We start from the raw sequence: 17,986 nt of genomic DNA, 5'->3' as shown, positions 1-17,986 counted from the left end.
GGTCCTGGGAGAAGATAAAAAGATAAATAAGAGAAGGTCTCAGCCCTCAGAGAAGTATAAAGCTATGGAACAACAGTAGCAACCAACTAGTGTTTGTGTAGCACTCTGAGGTTTACAAAGCGCTTTAATCTCATTCTATCCCTATAATACCTCTGCAGAATAGGTGCTCTTATTATTCCCATTTGACATTTGAGGATATTGGGGCACATAAAGTTTAAGTGACTTGCTTAGGGTCATACAGCTAGTAAATTTCTGAGGCAGAATTCCAACTCAGGTCCTCCTGACTCCCAAGTCTAGTATTCTATCCACTGTGCCACCCAGCTACCTCACATGCACAGATAAATATGATATAAGTTAGAATATGCTAAATGTGAAACCATATTTTTTTTCTATGAGAACAAATGAATAAAAACACAATATAGCAAAACTGAATGAATGTTAAACTTTTCTACTATTGGTCAGTTTTCTCATTAAGAAAATTTTAGTTAAAAATCCACTGGCTGAACACATTTGCTTTGATAGCATTGTTAAGTTCTCCCTTTTGTTTTAAATCTGTTTTGAATTGAGTCTATAATTAATAGGAAATCAAAGTTCAGACTTTGTACAACTCAGAGAATCCATCCATGGAAGCCTATTATAAACACCCAAATTTCATTCAATTCAACAAAATTTATTTAGCCTTTACTGTATACGAGGCACTTTGTTAGGTACTATAAGACAAAAAGAAAATAGCTTCATCCCTTAAAGAGCTCAGCTTCTATTTAGTGATATATCATGTACATAACATAGTGAATACGAAATAATTTGAAAGGAAGAGATGACAATCAGATGTGGGGATCAGGGAAAGTTTGTGTAAGAGATGGCCCCTGAGTTAGACTTTGAAGGAAGACAAGGGTTCTGAAAGGCAGAGATGAAAGAGTAGATTCTAAGCCTTGAGAAATAGTTTGTATAGATGCGTAATGGTAAGAAATAGAATGTCACAAAACAAGTTGTAGTTTAGTTTGGATGAAACATGAAGACTGGAAATGTAAGGTGAAATGAGGTTACATAATTGATATTTTATCCTGGTGTCAGTAGAAACCACTGAACATTTTTGAATAGTAGAGTGGCATACTCGGAACTGTGCTTTAGGAAGATTATTTTAACAACAGTAGAGGATGTTTTATAAAAAAGAGATTGAAAACAGGGAGACTAATTTAGGAGTCTCTTACACTAGTCTAGGTGAGAGCTGATGAACATCTGAACTAGGGGTTTGTCCATATAAGTGGAGAAAATGTGACAGATTCAAGAGATTTTTTTTTGGAAATAGAATTAACAAAATTTGGTAACTGATTTGATATAGGGGCCATGAAAGCAGAGAAAAGTCAATGATCTTCTGATCCATGTAACATGAAGATTTATTGAAGGAATGGCAAATGTAAAAGTAGTATTCTTAATAGAGAGAGATAATTTTTGAAATATAGATGGATTTAGGGGTGAATTCTGATGTGAATACCTGGAGCTTTGAATAGTGATGAAACATCTTGATAGAGATGTCTAACAGGTAGTTAGCAACATAGAACAGAAATTAAAACTAGATATATAGATTTAGGAGTTATCTGCATAGAGATGACACTTGAATACATGGCAGCTAATGCCCAAGGGAGAGAGAAGAGAAGAGGACTCAGGCCAAGCCTTGATGGTTACTTATACTTAGGAGGTAGGAGATAGATAGTGATCCAGAAAAGGAACTTAAAAATTATTTGATGCAAGGAGATAGTCCTATGAGGAAGTCATGATTCAGAAGCCAAGGGAAGAGTGAGTTTCCAGTAAGAATAGAGAGTCATCAGTATAAAAAACTTTTGTCATATCAGAGATGAGAACTAAGAAGATATCACTGGATTTTGTAGTGAAGAGATTGGTAACCTTGGAGACACCTTTAGGAAAGTGGTTGGGTTGAAAGACACATTGTAAGGGGTTGAAAGGTGAGTGAATATTGAGGATGTGGAGGCAAAATAGAGTACTCTTTTGGAACTTGTCAGTAAAATAGAGAAAAGATAGAATATGATAACTTTGGGGGATGACGGATCAGATTATTTTTTTTAAAGGGTGGGAGAGATTTAGGTATGTATAGACAGTAGACTGAGTTTTTTTTTTTTTTGGAGGTGGGAAGGCAGAGCAATTGGGGTTAAGTGACTTACCCAAAGTCACAAAGCTAGTAAGAGGTCACATTTGAATTCAGGTCCTCTTGACTCCAGGGCTGGTGCTCTATTCACTGTGCTGTCTAGCTGCCCCCAAGACTGAGGTTTTTTAAAGATGGGAAAGATTTGAACATTTGTAGGCAGCAGAGAATGAGACAGTAGAAAAGGGGAGATGATGAAAGGTGTGGAAAGGCATTTTATCTGATTAAGGGAACTGGGATCAAGGACACAAATAGAAAGTAGACTTTAACGAGAAGAAAGCCAATTCTTCCTCAGAGAGTGGAGGGATTTTGAGATGTGGAATATAGGGAAGAAGGCTTTTTTTCATGCGTAAAGATCAAACAAGGTCATATGATGAGAGATGGTAGTGGTAGGCCCTTGAAGAAGGAGGATGTTTGAAACAGCAGAGAGAAGTCAATGAAGTCAGTCAAGGAAGAACAAAAAAATTACTCTGTGATATAGTGAGGATATAAAATAACATGACTTTATAGTAGTAGCTAGATGACACAATTGAAAGGACATGAGATTTGAAGTTAGGAAGAACTGAGTTTGAATTCTGTGTCATATAGTTAATATCTAGTTACTCCCTGTGGAACCCTGGACAAAGTCACTTAACCTCTCTATCATCTCAATTTCCTGATATATAAAATTGGGATAATAACAGCAACCTCAAAGAATTGTCCTGAGTATCAAATGAGTTAACATAAATGAATAACTTTTCAGACTTTAAATTTTATATAAATGCTATCTATGAGGAGGAGGAGGTAGAAGGGGAGAATAATGATGATATCCCTAGTTAGTATGATTGTCTGACTTTTCCAGCAGTTCTGCAGTATAGGAGTGGGAGTGGTAGGGTAACTCTGGGTGTGATTGACAGTAGCAGGACAAGATGGATGGTGTAAAGTTGAGCCATTCAACCCTAGTGTCAGAACTGTGACAATTGAAAAATGAGAGTAGAACAGGGATAATGGATTGGGAAAGAAAGATATGGTTGGGTGTCTGGATATTAGAAAAGGTTTAGAAGAAGTGGCATATAACAGAAAAGGTGGAAGGACAAAAGTCTATGAAACTAAAATTTAAATTTCCACAATCAAGATCATATAGAAGGCACAGTTTTGAGTGATGAGGCCTAAAGTATATAATTGACCACCTGTTTAGGTGGCAGCAATAGAATGAAGATGGAAGTTCATGGGAGTTGAGATTTATGGGCTTGGAGGGTAGAGCATTTGAAGACATATCAATCTTGAGTATCAGGTTATCTCTAGGAATGAATAAAGACTATGAGTCAGGTATAGAGTTTTAGAATTGTGAAGAACCTCAGTTGCTATCTAAATCCATTTCATACCTGGGAAAGATTTTCCTCTACCACACCTATCACAATTGGTCATCTAATCTTATGCACCTTAATGTGTGTTTAATGTTAAGTATTAAAATGTTAAGCATGATATTATTCTATTTAATATCTGAGTTCTTCACATATAGTAAAAATAGATCAAGATGTCATTGCTTGTACAAAACTATTAGGACAAAATGAAGAATTAGATGAAATATGTGTTAAATATACATATTACTCTGTGTTTGTAAATTTCTGGGTCCTTCAGAGATTGATGTCTGTCTTTTCTAAGCAACATCCTGTTTTCATACCTACTTACAGTCTTTTAAGTCATCATATACTGAGTCAAATAACAAGATTACATTTTCCTATAACATCTTTTAGTTTTTTTATAAATGAATTTTAAAATTTCCAAGTTCAGTTTGGAATCTCTCACATTGAAGTTACTTAACTTCTTTTTTAATCAAGTAAATAAGACTAAGTGGGTTGTCTTCAAATGTTTGTTAGTTATTCATGTAGAATTAGGATCCTGAGTTTCTCCTATTTTAGAAAGCCCTATTAATTAGGCAGCTCTTTATGTTGACCTGAAGTGTGCCATTTTGTAATTTCCAGTTATTGGTACTGTTTATGCATTCTTGGTGATATTAGAATTATCTATATTCTTACTCTTTCTTTTAGATCCTCAGGATTGGGAAAAAAGACTTGGGATTCTTGATGTCTAGCTCTAGCTCTGAAAAAAAATACCATGTCATTATGTGATCATCTATTTACCTCAGCGTCCTTATCTGTAAAATAAGTATATAACTTACATGGTTGTGAGGCTAAAATGAGATATTTGTAAAGTGCTTTGAAAATCTTGAAATACTTTAAAATGCTAATTGTTGCTGTTACTCCTCCTCCTCCTCCTCCTCCTCCTCCTCCTACCATTACTATTGCTACTACCACCACTACTTATCACTGAGTTTCTCTGGTCTTTAGCTTTTCCTCTTTAATATGGAAATGAACCCTGACTCACTCATGTTAGAGATTTGAGGCTCATCATTTGAAAACATTTTCTGTGGTCTGAACATCCAGGATTTTTTTTTTAACTGAGGGCCTCAGTGGGAGCCATTTCTTTAATAATTCAGTGACATAGAGGATATTGTTCATAAATTTTGATTTGAGCCTTTTCTGGAAGGAAATTTGGAGTTCATCATGTCTATCCTCTAATTTTACAGATGAGAGAATGGACCAAAAGGTCTAAGATCACTGAGATGAGTAGTAGAGCCGGCAGTAGAACTCAGTCTGTGGGAGAGTAAAATTACAGGTCATCCATCAGTTCCAACCAAGGTTTGAGACCAACATAAGTACATGTGTCAGAACTCTCTGGATAGTCCAGAGAAAGTGAAAAAGGAAGTGATGCTGAATGTGGAAACTCCTATAGATATACACCACATTTCATAGCAAATCCTTTCCAATATTTCTCTTATGAATTTGTTGTTTGGGGCATTCCTGAGGCTTCATGTTTACTAGACTTTAGTTTTTTTCTTGAAGAATTTCACATCATACCATGAAGTGTCCTATATATCTGGGACCCCACTCTTTCCCTTGCTAGACTTAAGTCATCAGTGAGTCTTAAACAAGAATGCTATTTAAAAACAGTAGGCCATTTTTTATAAAGCAGTTAATTTGTAAAGTATTCTCTTCACAAGAACCTTATAAACTTAGATCCATGTGTCTTACTATCCTCATTTTACAGAGGAGAAAAGTGAAGCTCAGAGAGGGTGAGTGATTTTATCCAAATTCACAGTGTATTAAACTCTAGATCTAATGACTCCAAGGTACCAATGCTTTTGGTACCTTGCTACCTATATTTAGGATATAAAATTGAAATTCTGAATATTCACCCAACTAATAAAATTTATAAGTGCTAAGCTTCTCAATATAAACAAGTTTTAGGGGTCCAGCTTGCTTCAGGGCCTGGTTATAGTTGCCACATGGTATCTGCCATATTGGAGTAAGTACCACATGCTTCTAAAATATATTCCAAATGCTGGAATGATATCCTTTTCTTATAAACCTCTGTAATGGCTCTTGGCTCTGCCAACCTTATAACCTAGTAGAATTATGCTAAGTGCCAGGCCCTTAGCTAGTTGTTATATGTGAATCTTCCCTGGTACTGTTCTCTAGCACTGTATTGTTTTGATCAATGATGACATCATTAAACACATTTTTTTTGAGCAGAGGAGCCACTCCAGCACATATAAAACACAGTATGCCACTAATAATGTCCATAGCCAGTCCTTTCCAAGTTCAAAGAGAAAAAAGTAATATACATAATTTTAAAACCCGATTTCTTTTTGCTGAGAAGTCAATCCTACTTTTATCCCACTTTTAGTGGAAGAGGGTTATCAGTGATTTGGATGAATCCATAGATGACATGTTTGTGAACTACATATCACATGAATTTGAGAGGGTAAACTGACACATTAGATAATAGCATTGAGATTTTTAAAAATCTTAGCATGCTAGAAAGAATATTTCAAGGTCTTTTAAGGAAGAGAGATAATACTTATTTTAATTGACCCCAGAGGACAAAACCAAAATAACAGTTGAAGAGAAATTTTGGCTTGATGTACAGAAAAATTTCAGAATAATTAGAGATATCAGATAGTGAAATAGATTTCCTTTCTAGGTAGTGAATTTGTCCTTAATAGATATTTTCATGTGGAATTTAGAAAAGTTCTTTGCCAGAAGGTTGAATACTAAGTGACAGATTATTTGACCATGGTGAACCATACAGAATAGATAAAAATACAAAATAGCCTTCAGCTGTCTATATGGCAAAAAAAAAAACGCAGAAGGGTGCTAATCATGAAAGTCTTTTAAGTCATCTACAAATAATAATTTAATTATTGGCCTAAATATGATAATCTTGTACTCAAAGGTGACAAGAAATATTATTTCTCAGAATACTTGAAGCCTGAAGGCCCTTGAGGAGCAAAAGCAAAAAAAAATTGCTTTCAATATTTTAACTAACAAAATAAAATAAAATAACAAATTAAGCTAAAATTAAAATTAACAAATTAAAACTTGTCATTGTTCAGACAAGAGAAATGTTAGATCAAGCAACCTTGTCTCAGTGTATTCAATATAGTATGCCACTATATTTTCATTACTGATAAGATAACAACCATATTTGGAATCCATCATGTTAGTACTTAATATATTATGTGAAAAAGGAGCAGTGGTACTTGAAAAGATGAGCTTGGGGAGAGTAATTGAGCCTGTTCTTGTACGCAATATGTCAGTCATCTAGGGGTCCATTTTCAAGAAATCTGCAAGTGGGACAGTTTCCAAAAGAATGGAAAATTTCATGAATGGTGTTATCCTCTCAACAAAGTAAACAAGACTTCCTCACAAAGTACCAACACATCTCCTACTTCTTGTTGCTATAACATCATTTTGAGAATGAACTGTGAACATATTGAGGTTTAAGGGGGAAGCCAGGAGAAGGGATAGAGTCAGCTTTTGCAGATGATCCTCTGTTGCAGATCATGTCTTCAGGGGCACAAATAACTAAGGGAAAAATACCCGAAAGTTCCATGGGCAAGAAGCACACAGGATGTGAAGGAATAAAAGAGATTATTTGCCCTTAGTCAAGGAAGTATCCATGTGATGAGTTCATGGATACATTGAAGTATTTTTTAAGCAGGTGAAAAGATTCCTTGACATACTAATGAAACATATGTATTCACTATCAACTATTAGTTTCACTTCTTTAGCAGCCTCCTTAGCTGTCAAGGGAGTTTCCCAAGCTCTCAAAATAGAGTCAAGGAATTATTTGGTAATTATGTCCAATTAAAAGATGTAGATTTTCTTATACTTTGTATTCTAGTTCTGTATTCTTCAAAAACAATTTATGGTGTTGTTATGACATTGGTTTGTTTAGAATAATGTAATTCACAATTGAACACTATCATTGATCCAAATGCAGGGGCAAATATTGGCATATTGACTTCCCTATCCTCACCTGTATGAGCAAGGTAAACATCTGCTGTCAGATAGCCAGGCCAAATGGAGGGGGGATCATTTGAGGGCCAGGTATTGGGACAGCTGCTTCCATCTAACTCTCCTGAAACCACTGTAACAGAATAGCAACAAGCAACAAAATTGTAGGACTAATTTTATAAGTTCTGCCACTCTATGCAGTTTCATTCTGTTTTTTGGAACTCCTTAACACATGATACCTTTTACTATGACCCAATTTACTAAAGTCTTAGGCCTACCCTATCCAAATCTTTTACTTTATTGTTGGCCAAATACAACAATAATTTATGCTCCTGATGTACTGACCTGTGTGTGGTCTACCCCCTCATAAACATAATCAGAGGGTATTTGCAGAAGGTATGATATTCACTTTCTGAGACTGATGATTTATTTTACGTTGAAGAATTCATTTGTATGTCAATGAGATGAGTCATCTCACAGATATAGACTTAATTAGGAAAGATATTAACTAACTGGAATTTGCCTGGAATGTTGAGAACATGCTGTGTGAGTATTGGTCAAAGGAACTAGGAATTGCTAGCTTGAATAAGAGAAGACTTGAGGCAGAGGAAATAATATTATCTTAAGAGATTTAAAGTATTATATTCTGAAAGGTAGATTATAGTTATTCTGTATGAAATCCAAAGGGATGACTGGAAATAATGGAGGAAGTTGAACTAAGGTAGAACTTGATTTGTTTTAAGAAAAAGGTAATTTAAAAATTGGAAATGTATACAATTGTAATGATCTCCTTTGGGAAGTAGTGAATTCTCCCTCGGTGAAAGTATTCAAATGGGAGAAGATGGATGATAATTGGGAATAATACAATTATAACCTGTTCAAATATAATTTGGACTAGATTATCTCTGAGCTTCCCTCAGAAAATCACAGAATCTCAGAATCACAATTTTCAACCCTGAGAGTTAATGATATTTAAATTTGGTTAAAGGTGCCCCAGATGTGTACTTAAGAGCTACTTGTGGCCTTGAGCTACCAGTTGCCAGTTTTTTAATTTAGGAGAGCCAGCCTTCAGAAAAGAAATCCTCTCTCTAGGCATGAGAAATATGGGACAAGGTATTATAACATTAGTGTCTTAGTCTGCCCGGTAAGCAGTGAAATATCCAGTGATGGGCACATATTTCAGTAAATCTTGGTTGGTCAGGACTTTCATGATTAGTTAACAAATTTGGGCATACAAAGTCAAAAGTGAAACAGTCAAGGATTGTCATTTACTCAAGCAGATGTTCAATAAAGAGACACATGTAGAGTAAGCATTTATAGCAAAATGGTAGGAGAGGTCCTTTTCCATATGTCTTGTTGAGGAGTTGGTTCCAGATACAGATATCAACTTTAGCCACATTTGAAGTCTGCAAACTGTTGATCAGAGTTGTTTAGAAACCTAGACTGTGGATTCCTAGCAAATATTCTGGGCAACATCTCTATGAAATCATTCCTGACTATTGCAGTCTTTATTTCTGGTACTCTTCTCTGAACATTTGCATTTTGTGCTATAAAATTTATCATCTAATTACATACTGTCTTATTTTGTTTCTGATTGCTTCATGAGAATAAATTCTGTCTCTTCACATAGATTGTAAGTGCCTCAAAGGATGAAGACTTCTTCTCATCCTGATGCCTCTGCAGTATGGCTGAGCATGGGTTTGGGCTGCTAAGTATTTGCTAATTGATGCTGATTGCTGACTGAGGCATTTGTGAGTGAAAAGCCATTTCTTGGGTGATAAACTCCGTAGATTCAATCAGGAACACATTCTCACCTACTCTCGCCTGTTGGAAAACATTGATACTTCATTAACTTTTTTCTAGGAAGTTACTTGGCCTGCTCACGCCAAAGCTTGCTCCTCAGAACTACTTCTGTGGTCATATGGCCAAGCTGTCCTGGCCAGCAAGTACTTTGTTTTCAGACCAAACTACTGACTGCTTAATCAGTACATTTGAGATTTGTAATTTTATTGGTATGGATATTCCCTCCACCAATGAAAGTTGCAACTCATCTAAAACTAAGTAGATTTGACTCTGGACAGATGAAAAATGAGAGTTGACCATATTGAATTTCTAGATACTCCACTCTGTCCTAGAATTTGGTGATAAAATTGGAAAATTGCAGGGTGTCTGCTTCAGGTCCATAATGCTTCCATATTTGATCATGGCTGTATGTATATGTGCGTAGTGGTGACTACTAAGCAGGTATGTAGCATGGCATTCAGTGTGAACCCTCTCTGAGGGAGACCTAAAGAACCCAATCACATTTTACCTTTGGTTTTTGTTTTTCTGTCTTCCAGAAATTGAGCAGGGCAGCTGTGGGGACCCTGGTATACCAGCCTATGGCAGAAGAGAAGGCTCAAGGTTTCGACATGGAGACACTTTAAAGTTTGAATGCCAACCTGCCTTTGAGCTGGTGGGACAGAAGGCAATTACCTGCCAAAAGAATAATCAATGGTCAGCTAAGAAGCCAGGCTGTGTTTGTAAGTGACCAGCGAGGTTTGGGTTTTTAATATGTGGGTAAGAGGTGGAAAAGTTCTGGAATAGCCCACTCCCTGTGTCTCACCGTTCAGACATATGACCCTTTCTAGACGTTACTAACAAGCTTGTTTCTGCATTCTTTATCCTCATAGCTTCTCCCCAAGTTCCTGTCCTCCTGTTATTTTTGGCAGTTGTTAATTTATCTTGGAGCATTGGTGGTAGTGGAGTGAAGCATCAATTCTGAGTCATTAATGATTGAATCGGTAGGGAGAGTTAAGAAAAAGAAAACATAGGCCGCATTCTTTATTTTTGCCGATGAGAACCTCATTGACTCGTCACTGGAGGATTCTGACTCTTGTTCCCTAACTGTGTTTAGAATACTTGGCACCTTGTTGGAAAACCCTTCTCTGGTTGCCCTTCAAGATGGAATTCTCTGTCTACCAACAAGGTGACCTAAACAAGTTGTGCTGAGCCAGCATTAACGTAACACCAAATTACTATAACTTTGGCTTGTGGCCAGCATAGTGTATTATTTCTAATGGTGAAATTGAGAGAGACAAATCTTGTTTATGGTGTAGAGAGAAGTGTTGACTTAAAAAACATGCCATTCCCTCTTCTGCCTATTTTCCCATGCCTGCTATGATGGCTATATATTGAGGAACCACGATGAAAGAAAATGTAGTTTTGGGTTTCCTGAGGGAATCCAAGCAGAGGAGGTTATGTGATGTTTACACAAGTTATTAGGTACTTCAGATGTCAAGACATTCTAGGCTTTATGGACAGACATAATTCTATTTGTCAAGATTTCATCCAATGGGATCAAAAGCATACTAGAATCAGCTTTGCTTTGATGACCTTTTTTGGGGGAAGGAATGAAGGTCATGGTACACTGGATATCTTTCTGGGTAATGGATCTGTCTTGAGGAATCAGAAGCATGTGTAAATATGGAGTATTTCAGTTGCAGAAAGATTAGTGACTCTTCTCCCTCTTCCAACTGCTTCAAATAGTGTTAGGCTGCTTGGGGACTGTGACTGGCATGTGCACAAGGAGGGGGATGCATGGTCAGCTGTTTGTTGGAAGGATGGAATCTTCGTCTTTTCTGTGATTTTATTTCCCTTTAACCCACACCCTCCATGATTTTTATTTTGATAGTGTAAAACAACATCAAACCACCTTGGCTTCTCTAGTCTTACACATCCTTCTGCTTGATTGCTAAGAGCCATAAATAGGTCTGACCATGGGCTGACTAATTTGGTGAATGGGGGTGGGCATAGGTGATGCTGTTGGGTTAGTGGTGTAATGATCATGGATTTTAGCTTTGCGTGGCTTGAACTTTTTATTCTCATTCTAATAGGTGGCAGCGATATCAGCACATGAGGAGTGGCAAAATCCTGCTATACACTAAAAGCCCTGGAAACTTTCTTACCCTGAAGTTTCATTCTTCCTTTTGAAGTGAAAGTTGCCTGGGCCTGAAAAGTTCCTAGTTTTGCTCATGAGGGTTGAGCCAGGCTACTGTAATTGTGCTAAGTTTCCATATTAGGGCTTTTAATAAGTTTGGGGAATTGGCATTGCATCTTTCTTATAGGTATATTTGTATTTGCCACTATATTCTTTTCATAGAGGGTCATGGCTGTCTGTTAGGGTAGGAGTCAGGTGAGACAGAGGAAAAGAGAGAGAGATCTGGCAGAACAGCTTCATATTGAAATAGAAAACCACCCTCCTGGAGTTCACCGCCTAAGGGGTAGATGTAACTATGTACAAACAGGCTATATGCAGGATAAATAGTAAGTAATCAATAGAGGGAAGGTACTAGAATTAGAAGAGATTGGTAAAGATTTCCAGGTGGAATTTTAGCTGGGACTTGAAGAAAGCCCGGAGGCAGAGATGAGGAGCAAGAACATTTCAGCATGGGGGACAACCAGAGAAAATGTCTGGCGTCAGAAGATATAGTATCTTATTTGAGGAATAACAAGACCAGTGTCACTGGCTTGCAGAGCACATTGGGGAGTGTAAGATGGAAGAAGACTGGAAACGAGGGCATAAGGTTTTGAAGAACTTTGAACATCAAACAATGGACCTTGTATTTGATCCTGGAGGTGATGGGGAGCCACTAGAGTTTATTGAGTAGAGGGGAGTGACATGTTTGAACACGGGAAAATTACTTTGGGGCTGAATGGAAAATGGACTGGAATGGGAAGAGACCAACTAGCAAACTATTATGAAAGTCCAGGCATGAGGGGATGGACCTGCACCAAGCAGTGTCAGAGGTAGATTCAGAGATGTTGCAAAAGTGAAATTGGCAGACCTTGACAACAGATGGTTTATGGGGGTGAGAGATGGTGAGGAGTTGAGGATGACTCCTGGGCTTGTCACCCTTCCATCCTTACCACCTGACTTCATTATTGAATGATTACAAAACACACATTCTTTCATGCATCCCATTGATTCTGAATCCCCAACTGTCATCTTTCAAATTCATTCTTCAAACCCTACTGCTTTCTTATTCTGTTTCTCTTAAATATTCTACTCTATATGCACCCAGCCCTTCCAAGGAGTTCTCTGGAATGCTTGCTCTGTAGGTAACAAACTTGCTTTCATCATAAGCCTTTTCTTTTCCTACTTCTTTTATCTTCTGGCTCTCACTGAGACCTGGTTCCCTTCTGATGATACAGCCTCCCTGGCCACCCTCTGTGCACTTGTTGCACTTTTACTCATTCTCCTCATTGGTTGAAGTGAATGTAGTTATTGATGCTATTTCTCCCTTGTTAAATATATATATATATATATATATATATATATATATATATATATCATTTAAAAAACAAGTGCTAACATAACATTTAGGTCCTTCAGTTCAGTTCAAGATTCAACTTTTAAATTCTTTGTACAAGACACTGTGCTTAGACCTAGGAATGACAAAACAAAAATAAAGCAATTTCTACCCTCCAGAAATGAACATTATATTGGACGGGTACTATAATTCCAGAATATCTACAGAGTGATTGACAATGGGTATTGAGAAGGATTAACAACTGAGGGGGATCAGAAGGTCAACTATTAGCACTGTTCTTCCTTAACTTTGTTGTTGTCCATTTATTAAATTGTGTCTGATTCTTCATGGCCCCTTTAACCATAGTATAGCCAAGGGGGTTTTCTTGGCAAAGATATTGGAGTGGTTTGCCATTTCCTTCTCCAGTGGATCAAGGCAAACAGAGGTTAAGTGACTTGCCCAGGGTCACACAGCTAGTAAGTATCTGAGACCAGATTTGAACTTCTTTACTATAGTCCCAGTGCTCTGTCCATTGAGCTAACTGCCTCTCCCATAACTTGCCTCTGCTTAACTACTTGCCATTTTTTTGGTAATTATTTTCTCTATATTTTCTATAGAATTTTCTAATAATTTTCTATATATTTCTTCTGTATATACTTATACATGTACCTGTTATTTTTTCTGATAGAAGTAATATAAACTGGGGCAGCTAGGTGGTGCAGTGAGTAAAGCGCTGGCCCCGGAGTCAGGAGGACCAGTGTTCGGTTCCAGCCTCAGACACTTAACACCCACACAAAAAAACTAGCCATGTAACCTTGGGCAAGTTACTTAACCCCAATTGCCCTCCAAAAGGCAAAAAACAAAACAAAACCAAAAAAAAGAAGTAATGTAAACTCATTGAAAGAAGAGATGGTTTCTTCTTAATCCTGTTTTCTTTTTCTTTCTTTATAAGAAGTGAAGATGAGAAAGGAGAGTATTTTAAGAATGTAGGGCAACCTTTGCAAAGGTACAGAGGCAGGAGATGAGTTGTTGAGTACCAGGCACAGGAAGTATTGTATACCAGTTTGGCTAGAATATAGATTGTGTGAGGAGAAGTAATGTGAACTAACACTGGGAAAAATAAATTGGAGTCAGATTGTGAATTGCTTTATGTACCAAACATAGGAATTTGTATTATCCTAGAGTAAGTGGGGAGCCTCTGAAACTTCTTGAGCTGAGGCGTGACATGGTTAGACTTGTACTTTAGGACTATCAATTTGGCAGCTCTTTAGATGATGAATTGGAATGGGAAGGGTCTAGATGTGAGCCTAATTCGGAGGTTATGGTAATAATGCAGTCAAAGGATGATGAGGACCTCAACTAGAATAGTGGCCATATTTATAGAGAGAAGAAGATGGATATGACAGATGTTGAGGAGGTACAACCAATAGGATTTGACAACAGAATGTATATGGTGTGTGTGTGGGGCGGGGGGTGTTGAAGAATAAAAATTGGAAAATGACTCTGAATTTGCAAACTCTACCTGGCAAGATGTCTGAGACAGGTAAGTAACATAGTTAGATTTGTTCTTTGGTAATATCAATTTGACAGTTAAGTGAAGGATTGCTTGGTGAGGGGAAAGATTGGAAGGAGAAGGCTTTTACAGTAGTATAGGAAAGAAATAATAAGGTTCTGAACTAGGTTGGTGCTCTTCATTGGCCCCAGTTCTGTTTAGAGGGAAAACAAAACACAACTCTAAGTGGTGATACTGCTTTAAGAAAAGTCCACAGTAGGTAAATCTATAATAGGTTATTAAGGCAATTATAGGGGTTTTTTGAGGAACATTCTTAAACTTTGGAGGTTAGTATCAAGGACAGTGACTCTCTTTGGTGTTTTTGGCAGTTCCTTTCAGTTATAGGATCTATACTCTGGAGCCCATGAGGTTGATCCAAGGGGCTGTTTTTGCTGTTGGCATGTTTCAGGCCATGACCTCTCACCCAATTCCAAATACTCATTATGGCTAGAGAACAGATGACTGAGCAACCTTTTAGAACTTGGTCATTTACTCCTTCCTTCCCTCTCCTACGTTGATCCTCTACATGATCCATGGAGACACGGATTCTTGAACATAAACATACATAAATACAAGAAAATTCCACTTGGATCTGATTTGTCTCTTATAATTTGAGAAAGATTCATGTGCTTGCCACCAGCAAGACTGTAAGCCCCTTCTGAAGGGCAAGAACCACATATTATATAAACTTTGTACATCTTCCATGTGAATGATTGTGCACAAGCATATCTAAATGCACAAAGGTCCACATACATGCACACATACATATACATATCTCCTCTCCTAAATGACTAAAAATCTGAACTTATGTAGATTTTTTAAATTAAAATTTGGAAGTCAGTGTTTATAGATCATCTAAAATGTAAGTCTGACAAACTGATATTTCATTTTATAGACAACATTCTGGGTAACTAGGTGTGGTTATGTACTAGTAAAAGTGGAAACAGAGCAGCTTTTTTTTTGCACATCCTACAGATTCCTCATTTCCTTATAATTCCTCCATGTTTAAGGGCACTTATAGGGCTACCCCAGTGGGAAGAGATGCCAGGAGTGTGGGACTTGTCAGTCTGAAAGGGTGTTTCAGGCTCACAGAAGTTAAAAACCAGTATGTTCAGACTTAGACTCCACATCTTTACTGCTTCTGCTTTCCTAAGTGTCTTGAGAGTGGACTGACTATACTAATCTGCTAATTTGTGCTGAAGCATCTTCCTTCACTTGCAAAGGGTCCTTGATTTTCAAAAGGGAATTTCTCTGGCTAGGAAACTAACTTGACTTTGGATCAACTCACAATTTTGGCTGACTCACAGTAAAACTAGAAGTCTGAGCTGGCTTCTGTGTAGGAGAGTTTGCTTTGGAGTTTGTCCCGCTGGTTGGTCAGCAGTATTGGTCAGCTTTGGAATGAACTGATTTCTGTCACATAGAATCTATCTGGGGAGCTATAGGGTGAACTTTGTTTCAAGACTAATATCCTTTTGGGTGGCTAGGTGGTGCAGTGAATGTGCACTGACCCTGGAGTCAGGAGGACCTGAGTTCAAATGCGGCCTCAGACACTTGACACAAAAACTAGCTGTGTGACCTTGCGCAAGTCTCTTAACCCTAAATTGCCTTCCAGAAAGCAAAAAAAAAAAAAAGAAGAAGAAGACTAATATCCCTTTCCACAGAGACTGGGTAGGGAAGGTGGAGGGGAGAGAGCAAGAGAATATGGTACCAGGATGCATTTGACTAATGGGTGCAGAAGAAAAAAAAAGGTAATTTAAGAAATGAACAGTTGGCTGTAAAGGCAGTGTCTGAGAATAGGATTTGGATTTCTGGATCACACCTTACAATGTAAGATTTAATATGTAACACTGAGACTTAAGAGGGATAAAGCCCATGACTGGACTATGATTCTATCTAGGTATACTTTATTCTAAACAAGCAGGACAGATAGAAGGGGTATGATCTGTATATTAAGAAGTTAGACCTAATGTAAAGAAATGCAAAAATCAGAGGGAGGAAGGAGGCAGAGAGTATTTACATCAAAGTTTAAGAAGAGAAAAACAAATATTTTTGTCACTGACATATATTATCTATTCATCTGGACAGAAAGAGGAAGTAGAGGAAGAATTTCCAAAAAAGATCACCATTCTGGCACTGAAGATTAATACAGTAGTGCTAGGGACTTCAGTTATCTAGACACCTGCTAGAACTTTCTCTCTGCCATAAACAGATCAGCTTATAACTTTTTGACTTGGCTTAATGATAATTTTATCCTTCAGATAGTGAAGGATCTAACAAAAGGAAATTATATTTTGAATATCATTCTCGTTAACAAGAAGGAGGCTGGTTGTTGGTGTGGAAATTAGAGAAATGTTATGATACATGAGAGCAAATCTGGGGGTGGTATGAATCACATTCTAGGTATCAGGAAAGTAGATTTACAAAGGTTCAGAGAAAAGACAGATGTGATACTGTTGAGTAAAATGCTTTTGAGAAAGTTAGATGAGGAGGGCTAGGAGATGTCCAAGAATGAAATTCTGAAGATAGAAAAAAATGTTTGCAAAGGTTTTCCTAATGAGGAGAAAAAAATAGGATTATAATCTGTTTCAGAAACTCCTCATTTACCTCCTCTTTCTGTTCATGTGGGTGTGTGGTTTATTCCAAAGACAAAATAATTTCTATTTATACCTATTTGGACTTTGATGCAATTTTCTGTGTTTCGCTTCCTTCTCATTTCCTACTTACTCACGTGAGTGTGTCATTTTAATGACTACTGTGAGGTTCTTAAGCAAGTCACCAACTAATTCAGATTTTTAAGAAGATGGAAGCAAAGACAGGTAACAGAAAATGAATGTGAGAATGTAGCATAGTTCTATAGAAATTGTGTCAGAAATGAATGTTTAAGCTCAGATTCATCTTATATTTGGGAGAGAAACTAAGGACAATAAAAAAGCATATTAAAAATACATCTATTTGCGGTAGAAAAGGAGTATTAGAGAAGTGATAGAATCTGCACTTGGGATAGAAGGGATGATAATAAATAAGGACAGAAAAGTCAGAGCAGGCCAATTTTTATTCTGTTTTTGTTTTCTCTGCAAAGGAGAAAGACTTTCCCACTGAAGATGATAGAATAAAAAAGGGTAACCAGGAGTTGGTACTGAAGGTAAAAAAGGAGATCAATCAGTCAATCAACTAGCACGTATTAAGTGCCATCCTACCCAACTGTGTTTGAAGATTTCAAATCACTTGACCCAGATGAACTATATCTTTGGGTCCTGAAAGAACTGACATTACTGAGTTGCTGTGATTCCTGTCAGTTTCAGTTGAAAGATCTTGGGAAACAGGAGAGCTAATATAGCATCAGAGAAGGACAAATGTTCCAATATTCAAAAAAAATTAAAAGAAAACAAAAGTTTGCAAAATATAGGCCAGCGATATTGCATTCAATTTCTAGGAAAATTCTAGAACAGAGGGGTTGGCAGACATCTAATTAGGGAAGATGTGATACAAAGGGCCATAAAGAACAGGTGACACAAGCATATTTTCAGTTTTTATTTAAACAGGATTACTGATGAAAGTAATGCTGTAGATATAGTTTACCTTTATTTTAGGTAACTTTCTGACAAAGTATTTCATATTATTTTTATGGAGAAGATTGAGA

The 17,986-nt window shown here is 37.1% G+C and overlaps 1 protein-coding gene across 1 annotated transcript in view; it reads left to right on the top strand.

Annotated features, from left to right (window-relative positions):
• The window catches only part of CSMD2 (CUB and Sushi multiple domains 2), a 1,071,431-nt gene that overhangs the window by 663,124 nt on the left and 390,321 nt on the right, over positions 1 to 17,986 (top strand). The window contains exon 13 of the mRNA XM_069067881.1: positions 9,843 to 10,025. Coding sequence (XP_068923982.1) covers positions 9,843 to 10,025 — 183 coding nt within the window. The remainder of the gene's footprint in view (positions 1 to 9,842; positions 10,026 to 17,986) is intronic.

Source organism: Petaurus breviceps, unplaced genomic scaffold, assembly GCF_028583685.1.
Source record: "Petaurus breviceps papuanus isolate PSGF00001 unplaced genomic scaffold, PetGlider_PUasm1.0 90760, whole genome shotgun sequence".
Taxonomy (NCBI): Eukaryota; Metazoa; Chordata; class Mammalia; order Diprotodontia; family Petauridae; genus Petaurus; species Petaurus breviceps.
Note: the sequence above shows the minus strand (reverse complement) of the source record. Positions and strands in the feature narration are given on the sequence as shown.